General features: G+C 40.5%; 1 protein-coding gene across 1 annotated transcript in view; it reads left to right on the top strand.

Annotated features, from left to right (window-relative positions):
- Fitm (acyl-coenzyme A diphosphatase Fitm) overlaps window positions 1-26,676 on the top strand; it is a 46,506-nt gene that overhangs the window by 14,640 nt on the left and 5,190 nt on the right. Inside the window, exons 3-4 of the mRNA XM_070084883.1 lie at window positions 14,574-14,743; window positions 20,660-20,777. Of these exons, the coding sequence (XP_069940984.1) occupies window positions 14,574-14,743; window positions 20,660-20,777 (288 nt within the window). The remainder of the gene's footprint in view (window positions 1-14,573; window positions 14,744-20,659; window positions 20,778-26,676) is intronic.

Genomic DNA, 26,676 nt, shown 5'->3' with positions numbered 1-26,676 from the left:
GTCTCAACTATTGGACCACTACGACAAGGTCCTAAATGCACTAGAAGACAAAAAGAATGCAGATGTAATATATACAGACTTTGCAAAAGCCTTCGACAAGTGTGACCATGGCCTAATAGCGCACAAAATGCGTGCTAAAGGAATAACAGGAAAAGTCGGTCGATGGATCTATAATTTCCTCACTAACAGAACACAGAGAGTAGTCGTCAACAGAGTAAACTCCGAGGCAGCTACGGTGAAAAGCTCTGTTCCACAAGGCACAGTACTCGCTCCCATCTTGTTCCTCATCCTTATATCCGACATAGACAAGGATGTCAGCCACAGCACCGTGTCTTCCTTTGCAGATGACACCCGAATCTGCATGACAGTGTCTTCCATTGCAGACACTGCAAAGCTCCAGGCAGACATCAACCAAATCTTTCAGTGGGCTGCAGAAAACAATATGAAGTTCAACGATGAGAAATTTCAATTACTCAGATATGGTAAACATGAGGAAATTAAATCTTCATCAGAGTACAAAACAAATTCTGGCCACAAAATAGAGCGAAACACCAACGTCAAAGACCTGGGAGTGATCATGTCGGAGGATCTCACCTTCAAGGACCATAACATTGTATCAATCGCATCTGCTAGAAAAATGACAGGATGGATAATGAGAACCTTCAAAACTAGGGAGGCCAAGCCCATGATGACACTCTTCAGGTCACTTGTTCTATCTAGGCTGGAATATTGCTGCACACTAACAGCACCTTTCAAGGCAGGTGAAATTGCCGACCTAGAAAATGTACAGAGAACTTTCACGGCGCGCATAACGGAGATAAAACACCTCAATTATTGGGAGCGCTTGAGGTTCCTAAACCTGTATTCCCTGGAACGCAGGAGGGAAAGATACATGATTATATACACCTGGAAAATCCTAGAGGGACTAGTACCGAACTTGCACACGAAAATCACCCACTACGAAAGCAAAAGACTTGGCAGACGATGCACCATCCCCCCAATGAAAAGCAGGGGTGTCACTAGCACGTTAAGAGACCATACAATAAGTGTCAGGGGCCCGAGACTGTTCAACTGCCTCCCAGCACACATAAGGGGGATTACCAACAGACCCCTGGCAGTCTTCAAGCTGGCACTGGACAAGCACCTAAAGTCAGTTCCGGATCAGCCGGGCTGTGGCTCGTATGTTGGTTTGCGTGCAGCCAGCAGCAACAGCCTGGTTGATCAGGCTCTGATCCACCAGGAGGCCTGGTCTCAGACCGGGCCGCGGGGGCGTTGACCCCCGGAACTCTCTCCAGGTAAACTCCAGGTAAACACCCATACAAGAGCATTGGTATAACTATACTCTCATACATTCCCCTCTTTGCTTTCATGGATAAAGATGTTTGTCTTCACAGACTCCTCAGTGCACCACTCGCCTTTCTTCCCTCGTCAATTCTATGATTCGCCTCATCTTTCATAGACCTATCTGCTGACATGCCCATTTCCAAATATCTGAATACATTCACCTCCTCCATACTCTCTCCCTCCAACCTGATATCCAATCTTCCATTACCTAGTTTTTTGGTTATCCTCATCACCTTACTCTTTCCTATATTCACTTATAATTTCCTTCTTTTACATATCCTACCAAACTCATCAATCAGCCTCTGCAACTTCTCTTCAGAATCTCCCAAGAGCACAGTGTCATCAGCAAAGAGCAACTGTGACAACTCCCACTTTGTGTTAGATTCTTTATCTTTCAACCCCACACCTCTTGCCAACACTCGAGCATTCACTTCTCTTACAGCTCCATCTATAAATATACTGAACAACCATGGTGACATCACTCATCCCTGTCTAAAGCCTACTTTTACTGGGATATAATCTCCCTCTCTACTGCATACTCTAACCTGAGCCTCACTATCCTTGTAAAGACTTCATTGCTTTTAATAACCTACCTCCTCTTCCATACATCTGCAACATCTGCCACATTGCCCCCCTATCCACTCTATCATATGCCTTTTCCAAATCCATAAATGCCACAAAAACCTCTTTACCCTTATCTAAATACAGTGGACCCCCGCATGACGATCACCTCCGAATGCGACCAATTATGTAAGTGTATTTATGTAAGTGCGTTTGTACGTGTATGTTTGGGGGTCTGAAATGGACTAATCTACTTCACAATATTCCTTATGGGAACAAATTCGGTCAGTACTGGCACCTGAACATACTTCTGGAGTGAAAAAATATCGTTAACCGGGGGTCCACTGTACTGTTGAACTATATGTTTCACTGCAAACACTTGGTCTACACATCCCCCTACCCTTCCTAAAGCCTCCTTGTTCATCTGCTGTCCTGCTCTCCATCCTACTCTTAATTCTTTCAATAATAACTCTACCATACACTTTACCAAGTACGTATACTCGACAGACTTTTTTCTTTCTTTCAACAAACCGGCCGTATCCCACTGAGGCAGGGTGGCCCAAAAAGAAAAACAAAAGTTTTTCTTTTTAAATTTAGTAATTTATACAGGAGAAGGGATTAATAGCCCCATGCTCCCTGCATTTTAGTCGCCTCTTACAACACGCATGGCTTACGGATGAAGAATTCTGCTCCACTTCTCCATGGAGATAAGAGGAAATAAACAAGAACAAGAACTAGAAAGAAAATGGCAGAAAACCCAGAGGTGTGTGTGTAGTATATATATGCTTGTACATGTATGTGTAGTGTGACCTAAGTGTAAGTAGAATTAGCAAGACGTACCTGAAATCTTGCATGTTTATGAGACAGAAAAAAGGACACCAGCAATCCTACCATCATGTAAAACAATTACAGGCTTTCTTTTTACACTCACTTGGCAGGACGGTAATGCCTCCCTGGGCGGTTGCTGTCTACCAACCTACTACCTAGAACTCGACAGACTTATTCCCCTATAATTTTTACACTCTTTTGTCCCCTTAGTCTTTATGCAAGGGAACTATGCATGCTCTCTGCCAATCCCTAGGTACCTTACCCTCTTCCATACATTTATTAAATAAAAGCACTAACCACTCTAAAACTATATCCCCACCTACTTTTAACATTTCTCTCTCTATCCCATCAATCCCAGCTGCTTTACCCTCCTTTCATTCTACCTACTGCCTCACACACTTCCCCCACACTTACAACTGGTTCTTCCTCATTCCTATAAGATATTATTCCTCCTTGCCCTATACACGAAATCACAGCTTCCCTGTCTTCAACAACATTTAGCAATTTCTCAAAATATTCCTTCCATCTTACTGATACCTCTAACTCTCCATTTAATAACTCTCCTCTCCAATTTTTAGCTAACAAATCTGTTTGTTCCCTAGGCTTTCTCAGCTTATTAATCTCACTCCAAAACTTTTTCTTATTTTCAACAAAATTTGTTGATAACATCTCACCCACTCTCATTTGCTCTCTTTTTACATTGCTTCACCACTTTCATAACCTCTCTTTTTCTTCCCACATACATACTCTTCCCTCTTTGCATCACTTCTACCTTGTAAAAACCTCTCATATGCTAACTTTTTCTCCCTTACTACTCTATTTACATCATCATTCCACCAATCGCTCTTCTTCCCTCCTGCACCCACTTTCCTGTAACCACAAACTTCTGCTGAACACACTAACACTATATTCTTAAACTTACCCCATACATCTTCTACCCCATTGCCTGTACTCATGCTAACTCATCTGTCCTCCAACAGCTGTTTATATCTTACCCTAACTGCCTCCTCCTTTAGTTTATAAACCTTCACCTCTCTCTTACTTGCTGCTTCCATTTTCTTTGTATCCCAGCTACCTTTTACTCTCACTGTAGCTACAACTAAAAAGTGATCTGATATATCTGTGGTTCCTCTATAAACATGTACATCCTGAAGCCCACCCAACAGTCTTTTATCTACCAATACATAGTCCAACAAGCTACTGTCATTATGCCCTATATCATATCTTGTATACTTATTTATCCTCTTTTTCTTAAAATATGTTTTACCTATAACCAAGCCCCTTTCTATACAAAGTCCAATCAAATGCTCCCCATTATCATTTACACTTGGCACCTCAAACTTACCTACCACACCCTCTCTAAATGTTTCTCCTACTTTAGCATTTAGGTCCCCTACCACAATTACTCTCTCATTTGGTTTAAAAGTTCCTACACACTCGCTTAGCATCTCCCTAAATCTCTCTCTCTCCTCTACAATCCTCTCTTCTCCAGGTGCCTCTTCAAGGGGGGCTCCTTGGCGTGGTGAAGAGGCTCTTGGTCTGAGGAATTAGACCTGTCGGTCTCCTTCCTCAGACTGAACCTAATTACCCCCCAATCCCCCCTTCCCTATCCCATCCTCCCCATCCTCCCCTTTTCCCTTTCCTCCTCCCCCTCCCCACCCCTCCCTTTTGCCCTTCCTCTTTTTGGCCTTTGGGATTTTTCCCACAGGCGCGCTAGTTCCTGGGTAGGGGAAAGGGTACTGGGGTCCATCCCATTCCGTTGAGGTTCTTGGCAGTGGCGTAGTTTGCCGTGGAATCTGGATCGCCTGGGGATGTCCCGATCCCTCTCCGGTATCCCGGAGAGTGGCTTTGGGTGTCTTTCGGGCGACGGGTGTATCTCTGGAAGCCACCTTTCGGATTCTGGGGGTGGTGGCCGAAGGAGGTATGCTTTGTGGCGGATATCCGGCCGCCCTCTCTTTTGTCCACCGAGGTAGCTCGGCAGATGTGAGGTTGCTATCCCAGATTGCTGGTTTACTGGCATGATGGGTAGGGTATGGCACGGGTTCCATGCTGCATCTACGCTACTTTCGGTGCTGAGGTCCTCTTGGGCGCGCGGAGGGAGATTTCTGGCCCTTTCATCCCTCCTAGGAACTATCCCTCCCTGGTCCCCCCTTTTCTTATTCTTTTCTTTTATTTTTATTTTCTTTTCTTTCTTTTTTTTCTCTTAAAAACAAAAAGAAAGAAGTAACCTAACCATGGAGAACCCAATCCATGAACCTGGTACCCCTGGGCCCCTTCTTGATACCGCACCCCGTTCTGACCCCGCCTCATCTTTGGACCACTCTTCGGACACTCCTCATGCCTCTGTACCTCTTGCCGGTGCTGTTTCGTCACCCGCTTCAGGTACTGAGGTCTCGACTGACTCCTTTGATTTATCTGACCTCCACTCTCCTTTGACTATGCTTCCGGCCTCTCCCTCTGCAGTGCGGCAATTTTCAAATCGCCGGCCCATTCCACGTCGGACCAACTCTGGTCCCACACCTAAACGCCAACGACAATTGCCTGCTGATGATACTTCTCCACCTTCTCGTTCTTCTCAGAAAAGATCGACACGTCCTGCACTCCCTTTCCATGCTCAGTCTCAGACTGCACAATGGACTAAATTCTTCACTTTACGACCGACTTCCTCTACCGCCTATCTTTCCAACCACAGTATTGGCAAGGCACTCCTATGCCATGTTGGCAAAGATATTTCTTTTCATGCTCTTAAGAGCGGTACGCGCATCATCGCGGTACAGAATGCTACCCAAGCTCATGATCTTTCTCTTCTTTCCCATATAGATACTGTTCCTGTCACTATTGAAAAACATCATTCCCTCAATTCTTGTAGTGGTACCGTCATTCTGCCCCATACCATAGTTCAACAAAATTTCCAGACATGTGGCAATGACATTCTTGAACAGCTGGAGCTCCAAGATCTCCCAATCCTCAAGGTAGACACTTATGTTCTTCCTGCTCGTGGGCGGAGACGATACCCTAGCAATGTGGCTCGTTTAACTTTTGACAGCCGTGAACTCCCATCCTCAGTTTATGTAGCAGGACATCGGTTACAAGTTCGAAAGGTGATCCCTACACTGCAACAGTGTAGAAATTGCTGGCGATTTGGCCATCCAGCGAAATATTGCAGATCCATAGCCGAATGCCCAGTCTGTGGTGCCGATGACCATTCTAATACGTCTTGCAATCGACCTCCCTCTTGCCTTAATTGTCATGAGGCTCACCCTTCGTACTCTCGCCGTTGCCAAGTCTACTTAAATGAGCGGGAAATCCGTTACCTCAAAGAGGCAGAAGGTCTCCCTTATGCCATGGCAGTTTCTCATCTCCGCCTCCAAGGGAGACTACCTCGTGTTTCTTATTCCCGTGTTTCAAAACGTCCCCCCACTTCTGGAGTCCCATCTTCTGCAACCTCTTCTGTGGTTACCTCTCCCATAGTCACTCCTGTATCTAATTCTTTTGCTGTCCTAGGCTCAGACGTCCCTACTTCAATGCCTCAGTCTGTTCTCGCTTCTTCGTGTTCTCCTTCACAAGCCTCAGTATCGATGAGACTTCGTATGACACCTCCTCCCAATTGTCCCTCTACTTCTTAGAAGTCAAAAAAAAGGTCCTTTAACCCCTCCTTCCACCTTCTCATTTTACCTTCCCTGTCTCTGTACCGGGTTCTTCCCCTCTCACTGGCTCTGTTACAAGTGTAGAGGTTCACCCTCCTCCTCGTACTATACCTACCTCCCCTGTTCCCTCCCAAGTTTCTTCCTCTTCTGCCACCTCCCAGGTTTCTGCCTCTTCTGGTCCCTTCCACGCTTCTTCTCCAGTTCCCTCCAACCTTTCGCCCCCCCCCCTACCTTGGTACAGTCCATTACAGTTCCAATCTTTACTCATCCTCCCCCTACCATCTCCAATATTGTCTCCCATACGACGTCTCTGAATTCCGAAACACTTGAAGCAATCTCTGAATATATTGCAGAGACCAAACCATCAATGGACACACCCACCCTCTGTTCCTTCTCTCTCCTCTCCTCCATCTGCGCAACTCCTTTCTTCACAGCGCACCATTCCTTCGCTGCTTGAACGTTTTCCGCTGCCTCCGCATGTGGACTTTTCTAACCCCTCTAGTCCGTAGGAACCCTTACCTGCGGATTTCAAGTATCTTTATCATTGCCAGTCATGGCCTATTTACAGTGGAATATACGCGGCCTCAGGGGTAATCGGGGTGAGCTTCAGATGTTACTCTCCCAGTTTTACCCTGTTGGTGTTTGCTTACAGGAACCAAAATTACACTCTGCTGTTATCTCTCCCATCTCAGGCTATAATTTATTGTATTCTTCAGATCCTTTTCCTGATGGGACCTTTAATGAAAGTGCCCTTCTTCTACGCACTGATATTCCGTACCATCAGCTATTTGTTCGTACTTCGCTGCATTACACAGCAGCCCGTATCCACTTGCATAGGTGGTATACGCTCTGTTCTTTATATCTCTCTCCTTCTTGGGCATTATCTATTCCGGATATTGCCTTTCTTGTTTCGTCATTACCACCACCGATTCTGTTACTTGGTGATTTTAATGCCCATCATTTCCTCTGGGGGGTCTCACTGTGATTCCCGTGGCATTCAGTTAGAGGCTTTTCTTGCCACCCACCCCCTCCATGTTTTAAATACAGGTACTCGCACCCATTTTGATCCTCGGACTCTCACTCTCTCTTGCATCGATCTCTCAGTCTGCTCTTCCTCCGCCGCATTAGACTTCACCTGGTCTGTTCTCCTGGATTTACATGACAGCGATCATTTCCCAATCATTCTTACTTCCCCTTCATATTCACCACCTCTTCGTATCCCACGCTGGCAATTTGATCAGGCAAATTGGAACCTTTACTCACAACTAACTGTTTTTGGTGAGGTTCCTTCTTCGTCCTCCATTGATGAGCTTTTACACCTCTTCTCGTCCTCCGTTTTAACCACAGCTTCTCATTCTATACCCCAAACTTCGGGCAGGTATTCTCAGAAATGCGTGCCTTGGTGGTCTCCTGCTTGTGCTCGTGCAGTACGTTTGAAACACGCTGCACGGGGCAGGTACCGGTACAATAGAACCATGGAGAGACTTCTTGATTTTAAGCAGAAGCGTGCGATCGCTCGCCGTGTCATCTGTGACGCTAAACGCACTTGCTGGCGAGATTGTCTCCACCATCACCTCTTCTTCCTTTATGAGTGCAGTCTGGAAAAAAGTACAAAACTGAGTGGTAAATATTCTCCTGACCCGGCTCCTGTTCTGCGGGTTGCCGGTGTTGATATAGCAAACCCACTAGATGTTGCCAATGAAATTGGCAATCATCTGGTCCGTATTTCTCAGGGGCTCCATCTATGTCCCTCATTTCTTTCCTCAAAGTCTGCCAGAGAGTTAGCACCCTTGGACTTTTCTTCTCTCAGAGAAGAACAGTATAATGTGCCTTTTACACTTCAAGAACTGGAGGCAACACTCTCAAGCTTGCCGATCATCAGCAGCTGGGCCCGACGACATCCATATTCGTATGCTACAACATTTACATCAGTCAGCCCTTGCAGTCCTATTACGCCTTTTCAATCTTATTTGGTCACAAGGCGTTCTTCCACAGCTGTGGAAATCTGCCATTGTTCTCCCTTTCCGCAAACCAGGCACTACGGGACATGAAGCCTCCCACTATCGTCCCATTGCTCTTACCAGTGCAGTTTGCAAAGTGATAGAACGCCTGGTAAATAGACGTTTAGTGTGGTATTTAGAGACACACAACAGTCTCTCCACTCGTCAATATGGCTTTCGTAAGGGACGTTCTACCATAGACCCCTTACTACGCTTGGATACGTATGTTCGTAATGCCTTTGCGAATAACTAATCAGTTATTGCCATATTTTTTGACCTTGAGAAGCCATATGACACAACTTGATACTCAAATACTGAAACTATGTATAGTGCCAAAACAAAAGCATTCACATTGCTAAACTCACAAACTAGTATTTAGTCACTTAGCCATAATACCAACTTACCTCATAATTTTGTAATATTTTAAACTTAAGATTTAATCTAAGTCTGCCCAAAATGCCTAGCCATGCTAGGCGTTCTAGTGGTACACTCTGTAATTATTATTTTACTACATGTAAACCACACAATAACCAAATTCTGTAAACTCAGCATTGTAATCCTTATAGAGAATAAACTTTGAATTTGAATTTGATTAATATTTTGGCCCAAGCCCACTCCTTAGGCCTCTGAGGCAATCTGCCATCCTTCCTTAAGAACTTTTTAACTGATAGACATTTCCGTGTTCGGGTTAATAATGTGCTCTCCCCGGATTTCATCCAAGCTGAAGGTGTCCCCCAGGGATGTGTTCTGAGCACAACACTTTTTCTCCTTGCTATTAATGATTTGGCCTCTAGTCTTCCATCAAATACAGTGGACCCCCGCATAACGATCACCTCCGAATGCGACCAATTATGTAAGTGTATTTATGTAAGTGCGTTTGTACGTGTATGTTTGGGGGTCTGAAATGGACTAATCTACTTCACAATATTCCTTATGGGAACAAATTCGGTCAGTACTGGCACCTGAACATACTTCTGGAGTGAAAAAATATCGTGAACCGGGGGTCCACTGTATTTGGTCATCACTCTATGTTGATGACTTCACTATTGCCTGTGCAGGCACTGACTATCACCTTATTACAGTTTCTCTCCAGCATGCGGTCGACTGTGTTTCCAATTGGGCCACCACACATGGGTTTAAATTTTCCAGCACTAAAACCAACCAAATTACTTTCACTAGATGCTCTGTCATCTCCGATCATCCTTTGTACCTCTATAGCTCCCGTATCCCTGAACGTGATACAGTCAAGTTTCTGGGCCTCCTCTTTGACCGTAGGTTATCCTGGAAACCTCGCATTACCTCTCTGAAGGCAACTTGTCACAGCCGGCTGAACCTTCTTAAAACCCTTGCTCATCTTTCATGGGGAGCTGATCGTCGAACCCTCCTTCGCCTACATTCCACCCTCATTTTATCGAAACTTGATTATGGTGACCAGATCTATTCAGCGGCATCTCCTCCTACTCTCTCTAGCCTTAACCCCATTCATCACCAAGGATTACATTTATGCCTTGATGCTTTTCACTCTTCTCCTGTTGAGAGCCTCTATGCAGAAGCGAACGTTCCATCCTTATCCGATCATCGTGATGCTCATTGCCTTCGCTACTATGTACACTCTCATGATCTCCGCAATCCTTCCATTTATAGAATGGTCACTGATATTAGTAGACATTCTTTATTTGTTCGCCGCCCCTGTTTACTCCGTCCCTTCTCTCTTCGCCTTCATTCGCTCTTGTCTTCTCTTCAATTACCACCTTTCTATGTTCATGTAGCATCTCACTTTTCCCTACCCCCCTGGGAAGTTCCAGCTGCTCGAGTCTGTTCTTTCTCTCTCCCTTGCTCGAAAGCCCAACTGTCTACGGTCGCTTCCCGCTCTCTTTTTCTTGACCACTTCCACTCTCATTCTCATGCCATTGCTGTGTACACAGATGGCTCTAAGTCTTCTGACGGCGTAGGATTCACAGCAGTGTTTCCGGACAGCGTCATACGAGGGCATTTACTATCTTCGGCTAGTATTTTTACTGCTGAATTGTATGCCATCCTTGCAGCACTTATCCGTATTGCATCTATGCCTGTGTCATCATTTGTGGTTGTCTCAGACTCCCTTAGTGCTTTACAGGCTATACAGAAATTTGATACACCTCAACCCTTAGTCCTCCGTATCCAACTTTGGCTACGCCGCATCTTTACCAAGCATAAAGATATTTTTTTTGTTGGGTCCCTGGTCATGTTGACGTACAGGGCAATGAACAGGCAGACACTGCTGCGCGGTCAGCAGTACATGACCTACCAGTTTCATATAGAGGTATTGCATTTACGGACTATTTTGCTGCAGTATCTTCCCACCTTCACACCCGTTGGCAACAACGTTGGTCTACTATGCTTGGTAACAAACTTCAATCCATTAAACCGAGTATAGGTTACTGGCTGTCTTCTTATCACCAGTGTCGAACTTGGGAGACTACTCTCTCCCGTCTTTGCATTGGCCATACTCGTCTTACTCATGGATATCTCATGGAGAGGCGCCCTGCTCCTCACTGTGAGAATTGCCAGGCTCCATTATCAGTCAGCCACATTCTGTTGGACTGCTCACTTTATCAACGAGCACGCAGAATTTACCTCCGTCGTCGTCTTCGCTCCGCTGCTCTCTCTTTACCTTCCCTTTTCGCTGATGGACCCACCTTTCATCCGGACTCTCTCATTGACTTTTTGACAACAACTGACTTCACAAATTCTGTTACCTTCAGCCCTTTCTACCTCAATCTCTTGCTACCCTCTACCCCCGTACTATCCCCTGCCCTGCTGTTTCCTGTAACCTACTGATCATCCCTCCTCCCTTCTGCCGCCCAATACCCTCGCTTCCTTCCCTACCCTGCAGCGCTGTATAGCCCTTGTGGCTTAGCGCTTCTTTTGATAATAATAATAATAATAATAATAATAATAATAATAATAATTCTCCAGGTGCATACATACTTATTATGACCCACTTTTCACATCAGACCCTTATTTTAATCCACATAATCCTTGAATTTATACATTTGTATTCCCTCCTCTCTCTCCATAACTGATCCTTCAACATTATTGCTACCCCTACCTTAGCTCTAACTCTCTTCTATATTCCTGACTTAATCCCATTTATTTTTCCCCACTGAAACTCCATGACCCCCTTCAGCTTTGTTTTGCTTAGGGCTAAGACATCCAACTTCTTTTCATTCATAACATTAGCAGTCATTTCTTTCTTATCATCTGCACTACATCCATGCACATTCAAACATCCCAAGTTTATAAGTTTTTCTTTTCCTTATTTTTAGTAGTTTATACAGGAGAAGGGGTTACTAGCCCATTGCTCCTGGCATTTAATCGCCTCCTACGACACACACAGCTTACGGATAAAAAATTCTGTTCCACTTTCCCATGGAGATAAGCAGAAATAAACAAGAACTAGGAAGAAAATAGAAGAAAACCCAGAGGGGTTAGTATATATATGCTTGTACATGCATGTGTAGTGTGACCTAAGTGTAAGTAGAAGTAGAAAGACATACCTGCAACCTTGCATGTTTATGAGACAGAAAAAGACACCAGCAATCCTCCCATCATGCAAAACAATTCCAGGCTTATGTTTCACACTCATTTGGTAGAATGGTAGTACCTCCCTGGGTGGTTGCTGTCTGTCAACCTACTACCTGCCTTAATTGCTCCTTGATCAAGTGGTGGAAAAAAAAAAACTTTGTCATATGGGTCCAAAAACTGTATGACTTAAAAATGGCTATGGAAATTATCAGGTTAAGAGAACCTTGAATAAAAGGTTCTTTTGGTACAAGTGCATCTTCCCTGACAGAAAATAAGGCTGGAAGCACTCGATAAACAAGGCCTCACTCATCCATGCTGTCTTGTTTGACCACAAAATAACAGAGAAAGCGGTTTTTATATTATGCACTGTTTTATAGTATAATTGGGCGCTCTCCCTTCTTACAAGGCTATTAAGTGGGATGTTTTTCTTTGTTTTCTGCTCACTCTATACATTTTGTAACTTCTTGATCCTATTTAGCTGTAATGACCTCTTTTCCATTCTAATGGGAATTAGTGTGTAACTTGGGTGGAAGTTGATTTTTCTCCAAATTTATGGTGGCTTGTAATACTGCTTTTTTCCCCATGCAACATAATAATGGACAACAAAATTTCACTAGTGTTTTATTGATAACTTGTATCATCAGTGTAATGTGAGAACCCACTACAGTGGTACCTTGACTTACGAGTTTAATTCGTTCCGTGACTGATCTTGTGATTCAGTTTGCTCTTATATATCAAATCAGTTTTTCTCATTGAAATTAATTGAAATGCCATTAATCCATTCCAGCCCCCAAAACCCACCCCAGGGGCAGGAGAAAATACTTCAATATAACACTAATGTCAAATAAGCCATAATATGGCGAGTGTCCAGGACCAGTCCTAGCATATAAAATCATTACTGCTGCTTCCTATAATGTGTTCTTTGGTCCTGGGTAAAAGAAAACAGAGTTTTTGAGAGGCTAACTGCACTAGATCACTAGTGTGGTGATATATGAATATCTCGGAAGTAAGTTATTGACTTATTCATATTGTTTATTTGGACATGATACATAGTTGTACAATGAATTATAGTGGTTGGGTGTACATGCCAAAAGCCCCTTGTATGCAGAGCATTATGGGCAGGCTTAAAATTAACTTAAAATTAACAAGCAATGAAAGATTCAGTGTTAAAAATTACAGTAAACAGTTTACAATATGAAGTACAATTGAGTATTTGAAACAATGAAATTTGAACATATCGATACTGAAGCATTATAGTTGTACAAATTCGTCCCATTACAATGCATAATCAGTTTGCTATATGTTGTCTTGAAGTCTTAAGATTTAAGTAGTTGGGAGAATTATTGGTAATGTTAAATATTGAGTGTTGATTATTTAGTTCTTGGTGATTTATTAAAGTAAATGCAATAATATTGACAGGAATCATAAAAAAATGATTGTTCTACAGTTGGCTTGTGGAATATTGGAAATATTCCAAATATTTTGGGATTTGTATGGGAGTAAAAGGTAAGATATTTTGCAAATGTCAAAAACTTAGCAACTCACCTCCAGTGAGAACATCACACTAGCATTGTTTTAAAAGTAACATGCCCCAAAACCACCTTTCGTTGTGCCATTTAGGCCGGGGTTCTTCCCAAATGTCATTTTCAGTAAATATATTTTTTTTTCAGTAAATTTTTTTTTTCACTCAACTGAGCAACGATTCATAACTCGGAAAACTCGTAAGTTGGGGCACTCGTAAGTCAAGGTACCACTGTATACTATGTAATACCATGTGGGGAGTGTGAAAAGAAATATGTTAGTGAAACAGCACGCTCTCTTGGAGCTTGCTGTGAGGACCTTAAGTAACAATGCCTGTGTAAAACACAGTTAATGTTGGAGACATTATGAAATAGAATGAAGCCAATTTAGTCATTACTGACAGTGATTCATTCAACCAAAAATACATGAAGGCTGCCTTAATTGCTGTAACTAATGCTATCCCACAGAAGTCTTGACAGTTTCAGCGTATCCAAACTCCCGGTAAATTGAATGTTGTCCACAGCAGTTGTGAACAACATTCTGTTTACCAGCCAGTAGGCCTGCTGCAATGCAGCAGGCCTACTGGCCCATGGTGGCAGGTCCTTCTCATTCATAGTTTTACTACTACTACTACTACCACTAGAGCAAACCCTCGATTTAACTTCGGAAATATGGAACGAAATCATTTTTCAATTGATTCAGAATCAGTGGGCAAAGTCTGTTACTTGCAGAACTGTCCATTACTGTTAGAGAGTGGCAAATCAGTCTCTTCTCTAACCAGCACAGTCATCATTAATAGCCACCTGCTCTCTCTTCCTCCCATTAGTATGTTAAATCAAGGATTTATTGCTGCTCCTATTATATTACTATACTATTTCGAGTCATGTCATCTGGCTTCCACCATTATATAATAGTCATCTCTGTATTAGGACTGAAAAAGCTGCTCATGGAACATTTTTTTTAATAAATGCCCTGAACTGTTCAGAAGTGTCTTTGTTTACATCTTGTCATTATCATGTCATTGACTTCTGGTACTTTTCATGTTTCAGTTTTTGTCATAATGAAGTCAGTAGTTTGAGAAGTAAACCAATGTTATTTTTTTCAGTTGAACTACTTCCAGTTCACACCCTATATCCGAGGCATCTTTTGTATTATGACACTTATGAGTATACTAAGTGATGTAATGTTGGCATGCACGATAATATTCTTCCACACCATGCCACAGAAGGTTGCTGGGGGTGCTATTGCCATGGCAACATGGTTCCTGACATATAGGTAAGTTGTGGATTTAATTTTTTGTGTTGGATGTTTCATATAGATATATACAGTAAACTCTCTCATAACGAGTAGGTAAAGTTCCTGAAAAAATGGCGCATAATGTAAAATAGTGTTATTTGAAATAAACATAGCTAGGAGAAAATAGGTTTCGATCCGGACACCTCCAGATTTACCAAGTAACTTTTTTTTTCTTTTGTACAAAGTACAAACCACTGCAGTACAATTTTTGGTACATTCCCTGAGTGCATTTTTATTGACATGGAAGAGTGTGGAGAGGGTTAATTCTTTCAGACAAAAAAGCACAAGCAATCTTTGTCACACTTACACCACTTAGAAGCAGCATATCTCAAATCAGTACTGTCACAGATTCACATTTGGCACCTCCAGCATCACTAATATTTCTTGTGTGCCATGGTTAGTATCCAGAAACATGACGGAGTGATGACAATACTATGTCCACAGTCGTTTGATAAACATAGTGTGTAATATAGGTGATGCTCCCAGAAAGTCTGTAGGAGGAATAGGTGGCAGTGGGGAAGGGAAGGAGTTGTGCCTTCACAAGCAGGAAAAATTCCATTTTGCAAGTAACTTGATGTAATGGAAACTTACAGTGGGTAGCACCAAAATTTTGTGTGCTTGCTGATTCTTTTCCCTTACAGTGAGCAATATCTAGATTTTGCACATTTCCATCTCTTACAGTGAGCAATATCTAGCTTTTGCACATTGCCATCCCTTACAGTGAGAAATATCTAGATTTTGCACATTCCTAAGACTTTTGGTTGCACTTTTTTAAATCATGCTACAGCAGAATTGCACTTTGTGATGCCACATTGCCCTTGTTTGTTGCATATATATTGGGAAAGCATTTATTTTTTATGGTCATCTTTTTGATACAGGTGTCCCTCACTTCATGCAGTAGATGCATTCCTGGTTAGTGGTCCATGAAGTAAACCCATTATAATGTGTAAAACATAAGAGACTGAGACTTTGCAAATTCCACATTTCTTTACTTTAAGCTTACTGTACTTGGACCAGTTGGTTATAATATAAAAAACAAAGTTGATTGATAAACAACTTAGAAAAAATTAAATCATAATCCCTGTACAATACAAAATTTAGGAACTCACATTTCTTTACTTATTTTTACCCAAAAATTATGAGCGTAACAAATAGGCACTAAATGGTCATGTATGAAAAATGTATTCATCTGATAACCCGTAAACGGTCCAAACGTATATATACGTTTTTTCAACATTTGAAAGTATGTAAAAAAAGTAGATCTTTTTTTTTTTTTACATTTGAAAACGTGTAAAAAACTTTGATCTACATTTTTTCTTTTTTTTGTTATTGAAAATATGTGAAAAAACAGATCTACTTTTGGAGCACTACGCATATGAACGTAGATCTGCTTGGACCGTTTACGGGTTAAATAAAAAATAAATAAAAATTTAAGCCCACTGACCCACGCTATGCAAACCCTATTCTCACTCATACATTGCATAAACCAGACTGAGTCCTGGAGGTGGGAAATACAGTGCCTGCACAGTGAAGGAGGGGTGAGGATATTTGCAGTTTTGAACTGTAGTATTGGCACCCCTCTGGCAAGACAGTGATGTTGAAAGCATTTCTTCTTTTTTGGGTCACCCTGCCTCAGTGGAAAATGGCCAGTTTGTTGAAAAAATACATAAGAATAGAGGAGCACTGCAGTAGGTCTACTGTCCCATGCTAGGGAAACCTTTCTCACACCCATCTATTGCATAAGAATGAAGCACTGCAGTAGGTCAACTGGCCTATGCTAAGCAGCCCCTACTCACATCCAGCACATGTTGTGTATTAGAAATTGGTAGTAGAGAATTGTAGAGTCATTTACATTGTTCTGTGTGTCAGCTGTTATCTATGTCCACTACACATCAGGTGACACCCTGTCTCCTATCTTTAACCCATCTCTTTACTCCAGTTACATTCAGCACTCTCCTTCACATCATAATAAACTGAACAATATTTATTTACATTATCCTATGCAACCATGATTTGCATTTAACATTAACCCTTAAATGGTCCAAACGTATATATACTTTTTTCAACATCTGAAAGTATGTAAAAAATGTAGATCTTTTTTGTTTTACATTTGAAAACGTGTAAAAAAGCCTTTATCTACATTTTTTTTTGTTATATCTGAAAATATGTAAAGTAGATCTAATTTTGTAGCACTTCGAATTTGAACGTCAATCTCTTTGGACCATTTAAGGGTTAATAAACTGAAAAAGAAAAAAGTATTGGTTAGTCTTGAGGATAAGAATAGTGGTCAGTCTGGCAACTCTGCTGTGATTAACTGATGTTAACAAACGAGGAGGCAGGGGTAAGGAGATGGACAGGTGACACCTTAAGTAAGCAAGCAAGCTTATTTTGGTACAAGTACACAAAAATACAATTATCTTGCATAGTGTAAATTACCTAGATAACCCACTTCAATATGTCTTGCTACTTCTACTTACTTAGGTCACACTATGCATGTACAAGCATATCTATACACATGCATGTACATGCATGTGTATTTTTTGTGTATTTTTGTGTATTTTTGTGTACTTGTACCAAAATAAGCTTGCTTGCTTACTTAAGGTGTCACATGCATGTCCATCTCCTTATCCCATGCTGCATGTACAAGCATATCTATCATGCATGTCGTTGTGTTACACATGCATGTTAATCACAGCAGAGTTGCCAGCATATCTATACACACTGACCACTATTCTTATCATGCTCAAGCATACTATACCAATACTTTTTGTACAAGCTTTTTCAGTTTATTACACCCATTAAATGCATGTCCAATGCATGTACAAGCATATCTATACACATGTTCATGTACAAGCATATCTATACACAATTCGAAGCATATCTATACACATGCATGTACAAGCATATCTATACACATGCATGTGCATATCTATACACATGCATGTACATATCTATACACATGCATGTACAAAAATTAGCATATCTATACACATGATCTACTTTACATATTTTACAAGCATATCTATACACATGCATGTACATGTACAAGCATATCTATACACATGCATGTACAAGCATATCTATACACATGCATGTACAAGCATATCTATACACATGCATGTACAAGCATATCTATACACATGCATGTACAAGCATATCTATACACATGCATGTACAAGCATATCTGTACACGTGCATGTACAAGCATATCTATACACATGCATGTACAACACATGCATGTACAAGCATATCTATACACATGCATGTACAAGCATATCTATACACATGCATGTACAAGCATATCTATACACATGCATGTACAAGCATATCTATACACATGCATGTACAAGCATATCTATACACATGCATGTACAAGCATATCTATACACATGCATGTACAAGCATATCTATACACATGCATGTACAAGCATATCTATACACACCCCTCTGGGTTTTCTTCTCTTTTCTTACTATTTCTTATTCTTGTTTATTTCCTTTTACCTCCATGAGAAAATGAAACAGAATTCTTCCTCCTTAAGCCATGCGTGTTGTAAGAGGCGATTAAAATGCCAGGAGCAAGGGGCTAGTAACCCCTTCTCCTCTATACATTACTAATTTTAAAAAGAGAAACTTAGTTTTTCTTTTTAGGTCACCTGCCTTGGCGGGATATGGCCAGTTTGTTGAAAAAAAAACATAAATCTTGCTCTCCCTTTCCATACACTTATCATTCCCACACTATATGCTGCATATTCAGTTACCTAATACCCTCTCTTACAATTGAGATAGACATGTAAATATTACGCAGAAAATTCGGAGTGTGGAAATTAGGAGAAGGTGTGGAGTTAATAAAAGTATTAGTCAGAGGGCTGAAGAGGGGTTGTTGAGGTGGTTTGGTCATTTAGAGAGAATAGATCAAAGTAGAATGACATGGAGAGCATTTAAATCTGTAGGAGAAGGAAGGCGGGATAGGGGTTGTCCTCGAAAAGGTTGGAAGGAAGGGGTAAGGGAGGTTTTGTGGGCAAGGGGCTTGGACTTCCAGCAGGCGTGCATGAGCGTGTTCGATAGGAGTGAATGGAGACGAATGCCCCTTACCTGTCAGAGGACAGCTAATGGCATACTGGAAGCAGGAGGTGGAAGAGAGGAGAGGGGATGTTACTGCTTGGAAGGAGAGTCACTTTCTATTATATGTCAGGCAAGTGCCCTTTTGATGTTGTTTCTCTTCTTTGTCCCTTTTTGTCACAAATGCCTTGTTCTGGCTCACTGGTTCTTTGTCTCACTAAAACTTGCCCAGTGAGGTTTGTTCCAAGCTGCATTTTAACACTTTTCTAAATTGAGACATTACACTGTCACTGTACATGTTAGAGAGATGGATGGCCACTGCTTTGTCTGGATGGCATTTTTCAGCAAACTCCTGCACTTCATGCCATATAGCACATATTTACTTGACAAGTGCAGTGGTCACACCATCCCTTCCCTCCTCTTCCTCTGATGGCAGCTCCTTTGCTGCAATCTGTTACTGCTCCTCCTTTTGAATAACTTCTTTTTTAAACTTGACAGTGCTTTTTACAATTGTTCTTTTTGGTTTCATCTCTTTAGCCTTCTTTGGACCCATGATGGATTATATCACAATAAAAAAAACTGCACCAAAACTGCAAAATAACAAAACAAGTTCACAGGATGCACAACAAAAGCTCAAGAGATGTTTATAGCATGTGAGTTAGTGGCTGTACTGACTCATACACATGAAAACTTGTCCGTCAACAACCAAGAGAATGTGTGAAAACCAGGACATTTTCATTTTTCTTGAACACCTCGTTCAAAAACCAATTTATTCGACAAGTAATGCAATCAACAACCAAAGTTTGACTGTACTGTGATGTATTACAGCACTATTACAAAGAAATACAGTCATTATTTTTATTTTATGTGGTGCATTGTCTCTACCATACAAGCAGTCATTACTTTTACAAAGTTACACTCTTTGAGAGCTTACACTAAATATCTTTATGTGAATTATTATTTCCCATAGTTGTAATATAATTGGAGTTACTTTCCTGAATGACCTAAAACCGACCAAAAAATTAAAAATTAATTTTATTGGCTTAAACTAAACTTTTTTTTTTACTTCATCTATCATCTCCCACCAGAAATGACACATGAACTTAGAAAATATATTACATTATACTACATTGGAGACAAGTTAAACGTCTGGTGGATATCACAGTTTTTTCATTCCACCATCATTAAATTTTATTATTTCATTTCCATTTTCATAGGTTTCTAAGAGCGTACTTTGGTAGTACAATCATCACTATTTGAAAATCCTTTCCTCTTATCAACCATGATTAATAAGTTGTAAACCACAAAATTAAGAAAAAATTAATTTATTTCATGTGATGTATGCCAAAGCAGAACATAAGGTAAATTTAATAAGAAATACTGCATTCACATTTTGCATTTTTGTTCGGAAGGGATTTCAGACGAATTCACATTCGAATGACAAGCCAAATAGAGGTTATGTGGTTCATTATAAAGTGTGTATGAGTGAAATTTTGTAATGTGAATCTTCATTAAGTAAGGACTGACTACAGTACTGTATTATCACAATTTGTTCACTTTTCTTTTTCAACTACCTTGTGTGTCTTTGGATCAAGTTCATCTACTTTTCACAAATATTGTTTGAATTATCTTTATTTCCATACATTATATTGAGAAAAACAGGCTTGACTCGGCTGCCTTACAACCATAAGAGTGATCTGCACTTCTGACATTTAAGCAGTCGTGCCCCCATTAGTTCAATATGATTAGGTATTCCAGAGAAACTGTTACAGATACATAAATACATGTTGGGTCCTATAGCCCCATAACAGTATGACTTTTCTTTATAATTATTAGAGTGTGGTTCAAAGCTGATGCATCACCTGGCTTGCCTGGCTCAGGTGTATTCCAGTACCAGAATTTAAAGGAGAAGAGTAAAGAGGTTCCTGTTAGAAGACGATCTTCACTCTGCAAGGTGATAAACAAATATTGTGTAGTTTATTTCATTTTCAAAACTTTTCATTGCTCATTGATTGCACTTAGAAGTTTAACCATTTGACTGTCGCAGGCCCCTTTCTGAAACTGTCATTCTATGTTGATAAATTTTTGGAAAAAAATTAATTTTCTCTTATGAAATGATAGAGAATTTTTTCCCGATGGCAATGACACCAAAAGTCCGAAATTTGGTCGAAAATTCACGGAATTACACTAACACGAAGTTAGCGGTCTTGGCGACATATATGCATCGGCGATTTTGCCAAGTTTAAGCCCTGTTTTTGGCCAATTCTGTTGTTCCAGTTGACCAAACTCATAGCTATTTCTTTAGAACTCCATTTTTTCTGTCTGTTGAGTACAAGAAATCGCCCATTTACCGATCTGAACTACCCAATAAAGTGGTCAGACATTGGCAATTTGGCCAATTTCACACAAATTAAAAAAGATGCCAATCTCAAAATAGGGTCCAGAATAAACAATGTAGACATTCTTGGCACTAAAATAACATATCCTCTGTTCATTAGTCACATCTCTAGGCCCCTCTTATATTACTAGTGCTTTCTATTTTGATTTTTTATTCATAAAAAAAATAGTAGGTAGTAGGTTGGTAGACAGCAACCACCCAGGGAAGTACTACCGTCCTGCCAGATGACTGTGAAACAGAAACCTGTAACTGTTTTGCATGATGGTAGGATTGCTGGTTTCTTTTTCTGTCTCATAAACACGCTAGATAACAGGGATATCTTGCTACTCCTACTTACACTTTGGTCACACTTCACAGACATGCACATGCATATATATATATATACATACATCTAGGTTTTTCCCCTTTTTCTAAATAGCTCTTGTTCTTCTTTATTTCTTCTATTGTCCATGGGGAAGTGGAAAAGAATCTTTCCTCCGTAAGCCATGCGTGTCGTATGAGGCGACTAAAATGCCGGGAGCAATGGGCTAGTAACCCCTTCTCCTGTAGACATTTACTAAAAAAGAGAAGAAGAAAAACTTTATAAAACTGGGATGCTTAAATGTGCGTGGATGTAGTGCGGATGACAAGAAACAGATGATTGCTGATGTTATGAATGAAAAGAAGTTGGATGTCCTGGCCCTAAGCGAAACAAAGCTGAAGGGGGTAGGGGAGTTTCAGTGGGGGGAAATAAATGGGATTAAATCTGGAGTATCTGAGAGAGTTAGAGCAAAGGAAGGGGTAGCAGTAATGTTAAATGATCAGTTATGGAAGGAGAAAAGAGAATATGAATGTGTAAATTCAAGAATTATGTGGATTAAAGTAAAGGTTGGATGCGAAAAGTGGGTCATAATAAGTGTGTATGCACCTGGAGAAGAGAGGAATGTAGAGGAGAGAGAGAGATTTTGGGAGATGTTAAGTGAATGTATAGGAGCCTTTGAACCAAGTGAGAGAGTAATTGTGGTAGGGGACCTGAATGCTAAGGTAGGAGAAACTTTTAGAGAGGGTGTGGTAGGTAAGTTTGGGGTGCCAGGTGTAAATGATAATGGGAGCCCTTTGATTGAACTTTGTATAGAAAGGGGTTTAGTTATAGGTAATACATATTTTAAGAAAAAGAGGATAAATAAGTATACAAGATATGATGTAGGGTGAAATGACAGTAGTTTGTTGGATTATGTATTGGTAGATAAAAGACTGTTGAGTAGACTTCAGGATGTACATGTTTATAGAGGGGCCACAGATATATCAGATCACTTTCTAGTTGTAGCTACACTGAGAGTAAAAAGTAGATGGGATACAAGGAGAATAGAAGCATCAGGGAAGAGAGAGGTGAAGGTTTATAAACTAAAAGAGGAGGCAGTTAGGGTAAGATATAAACAGCTATTGGAGGATAGATGGGCTAATGAGAGCATAGGCAATGGGATCGAAGAGGTATGGGGTAGGTTTAAAAATGTAGTGTTAGAGTGTTCAGCAGAAGTTTGTGGTTACAGGAAAGTGGGTGCGGGAGGGAAGAGGAGCGATTGGTGGAATGATGATGTAAAGAGAGTAGTAAGGGAGAAAAAGTTAGCATATGAGAAGTTTTTACAAAGTAGAAGTGATGCAAGGAGGGAAGAGTATATGGAGAAAAAGAGAGAGGTTAAGAGAGTGGTGAAGCAATGTAAAAAGAGAGCAAATGAGAGAGTGGGTGAGATGTTATCAACAAATTTTGTTGAAAATAAGAAAAAGTTTTGGAGTGAGATTAACAAGTTAAGAAAGCCTAGAGAACAAATGGATTTGTCAGTTAAAAATAGGAGAGGAGAGTTATTAAATGGAGAGTTAGAGGTATTGGGAAGATGGAGGGAATATTTTGAGGAATTGTTAAATGTTGATGAAGATAGGGAAGCTGTGATTTCGTGTATAGGACAAGGAGGAATAACATCTTGTAGGAGTGAGGAAGAGCCAGTTGTGAGTGTGGGGGAAGTTCGTGAGGCAGTAGGTAAAATGAAAGGGGGTAAGGCAGCCGGGATTGATGGGATAAAGATAGAAATGTTAAAAGCAGGTGGGGATATAGTTTTGGAGTGGTTGGTGCAATTATTTAATAAATGTATGGAAGAGGGTAAGGTACCTAGGGATTGGCAGAGAGCATGCATAGTTCCTTTGTATAAAGGCAAAGGGGATAAAAGAGAGTGCAAAAATTATAGGGGGATAAGTCTGCTGAGTATACCTGGTAAAGTGTATGGTAGAGTTATTATTGAAAGAATTAAGAGTAAGACGGAGAATAGGATAGCAGATGAACAGGGAGGCTTTAGGAAAGGTAGGGGGTGTGTGGACCAGGTGTTTACAGTGAAACATATAAGTGAACAGTATTTAGATAAGGCTAAAGAGGTCTTTGTGGCATTTATGGATTTGGAAAAGGCGTATGACAGGGTGGATAGGGGTCAATGTGGCAGATGTTGCAAGTGTATGGTGTAGGAGGTAGGTTACTGAAAGCAGTGAAGAGTTTTTACGAGGATAGTGAGGCTCAAGTTAGAGTATGTAGGAAAGAGGGAAATTATTTCCCAGTAAAAGTAGGCCTTAGACAAGGATGTGTGATGTCACCGTGGTTGTTTAATATATTTATAGATGGGGTTGTAAGAGAAGTAAATGCGAGGGTCTTGGCAAGAGGCGTGGAGTTAAAAGATAAAGAATCACACACAAAGTGGGAGTTGTCACAGCTGCTTATTGCTGATGACACTGTGCTCTTGGGAGATTCTGAAGAGAAGTTGCAGAGATTGGTGGATGAATTTGGAAGGGTGTGCAAAAGAAGAAAATTAAAGGTGAATACAGGAAAGAGTAAGGTTATGAGGATAACAAAAAGATTAGGTGATGAAAGATTGAATATCAGATTGGAGGGAGAGAGTATGGAGGAGGTGAATGTATTCAGATATTTGGGAGTGGACGTGTCAGCGGATGGGTCTATGAAAGATGAGGTGAATCATAGAATTGATGAGGGGAAAAGAGTGAGTGGTGCACTTAGGAGTCTGTGGAGACAAAGAACTTTGTCCTTGGAGGCAAAGAGGGGAATGTATGAGAGTATAGTTTTACCAATGCTCTTATATGGGTGTGAAGCATGGGTGATGAATGTTGCAGTGAGGAGAAGGCTAGAGGCAGTGGAGATGTCATGTCTGAGGGCAATGTGTGGTGTGAATATAATGCAGAGAATTCGTAGTTTGGAAGTTAGGAGGAGGTGCGGGATTACCAAAACTGTTGTCCAGAGGGCTGAGGAAGGGTTGTTGAGGTGGTTCGGACATGTAGAGAGAATGGAGCGAAACAGAATGACTTCAAGAGTGTATCAGTCTGTAGTGGAAGGAAGGCGGGGTAGGGGTCGGCCTAGGAAAGGTTGGAGAGAGGGGGTAAAGGAGGTTTTGTGTGCGAGGGGCTTGGACTTCCAGCAGGCATGCGTGAGCGTGTTTGATAGTGAATGGAGACAAATGGTTTTTAATACTTGACGTGCTGTTGGAGTGTGAGCAAAGTAACATTTATGAAGGGGTTCAGGGAAACCGGCAGGCCGGACTTGAGTCCTGGAGATGGGAAGTACAGTGCCTGCACTCTGAAGGAGGGGTGTTAATGTTGCAGTTTAAAAACTGTAGCGTAAAGCACCCTTCTGGCAAGACAGTGATGGAGTGAATGATGGTGAAAGTTTTTCTTTTTCGGGCCACCCTGCCTTGGTGGGAATCGGCCAGTGTGATAATAAAATAAAATAAAAAAAAAAATACAAAATTTACTGTTATGCAGACTACTGCATTATTGTAAAAATGGTATAAATAATATCAGTGCACTAGCGAAAGAATATTAGACTCCCCAGTTGAAGTGTATTGGACATGTGGTGTGATTTGCTTACTCCTGAACATTGGTAAAAATCGAACATTTCCGCTACTTTGAGCTCAATTTCAAGGTCGTTTTCATCATGAAAGTAATTAAAATCATCTCAATTTCTGTAACATGTTTTCCATTATCACCTGAGACCATGAAAATGAGAATACAACGATAAATACTATATGAAAATACACCTCAAAGTCAGCGTTTTAATCCAAAAAAATGGTCAGTTTCTTTTTTTTTCTCATTATGCACTGCATGCTGCAGGATTTTTTTTATGTGGTGCACACTGACCACACAGACCCATTCTCTCACATGTGGGCCTACCAGTTTTCTCCCGCTTGATTTGAAGCCTCTAGAATTTATGCGTATAAATACGTCAGAAACAATGGTGCGCAAGACGTATATATACGACCAAAACAGTCAAAGGGTTAAAAAAATCTAATAAGCCTTAAGGGAAATTTTAAGGCATAAGGATTTTATTTCTTTGCATTGTTTACGATGTGTAATTACAGTTTTGATTTGTTAAATACAAAGAAAGCCACTATCATGCTGGGACATTTTGGGTAGACTAAACTTAATGCTTAACAGGCTACTAAATACTAGGCATATCTATCATAGTTGATTTGAATTGAACATTGTTTTTTATATTTCAACAGAGGTAGTAGTGGTTTAGCAGTAATTAAATTAACAAATGATTGATTATTAAGTTAAGGGAGCCTTTTGAAGTTACTTTTTTTTTTATTAATGCCCATTATTTTAATTCTGTGATGGCATATACTTTTTTCTTGGGATTGTTAGTGTGGATAATTTTTATTTTTGTTGGGTAATTTTGGAATTAGTTTTTCAGAAACAGTGTAAAAAACAGAAATTCTCCAAGTCTCTGTTTTGGGTGATCTGCCATATTGGCAAGATAGTACACATTCCATTTTGTTTTACTTTGTTTAAACTGCTTCTCTGACTTCTTAGTTGATCATACAATATTTGGTTAATTTTAAGGCAGTAAAAAGTGACTATAATAACTTTATACTCTAAGGACAACTAGTGGCTGCAAATCTTAAATATTCTTAAAACTCAGTGATTACAAAAGTAATGAATGAGATTTGTTTTGTCTTTCCTATTAACCCTTAAACAGATTTACGTTCACATGCGTAGTGCTCCAAAAGCAGATCTACGTTTTTTTTTTAAATATTTTCAAATATAACAAAAAAAAAAGATAAAAGTTTTTTACACGCTTTCAAATGTAAAAAAAAAAAAAAGATCTATGTTTTTTACATACAGTGGACCCCCGGTATTCGATATTAATCCGTTCCTGAGAGCTCATCGAATACCGATAATATCGAAAACCGAATCAATTTTCCTCATAAGAAATAATGGAAATCAAATTAATCCGTGCAAGACACCCAAAAGTGTGAAAAAAAAAATTTTTACTACATGAAATATTAAGTTTAATGCAATAGAATGATTACAATAAAATAAAATAATTGACACTTACCTTTAATGAAGATCTGGTGATGATTGATAGGATGGGAGGAGGGGAGAGGTGTTAGTGTTTAGAAGGGGAATTCCCTTCCATTAGGAC

Source organism: Cherax quadricarinatus, chromosome 14 (assembly GCF_038502225.1).
Source record: "Cherax quadricarinatus isolate ZL_2023a chromosome 14, ASM3850222v1, whole genome shotgun sequence".
NCBI lineage: Eukaryota > Metazoa > Arthropoda > Malacostraca > Decapoda > Parastacidae > Cherax > Cherax quadricarinatus.
Note: the sequence above shows the minus strand (reverse complement) of the source record. Positions and strands in the feature narration are given on the sequence as shown.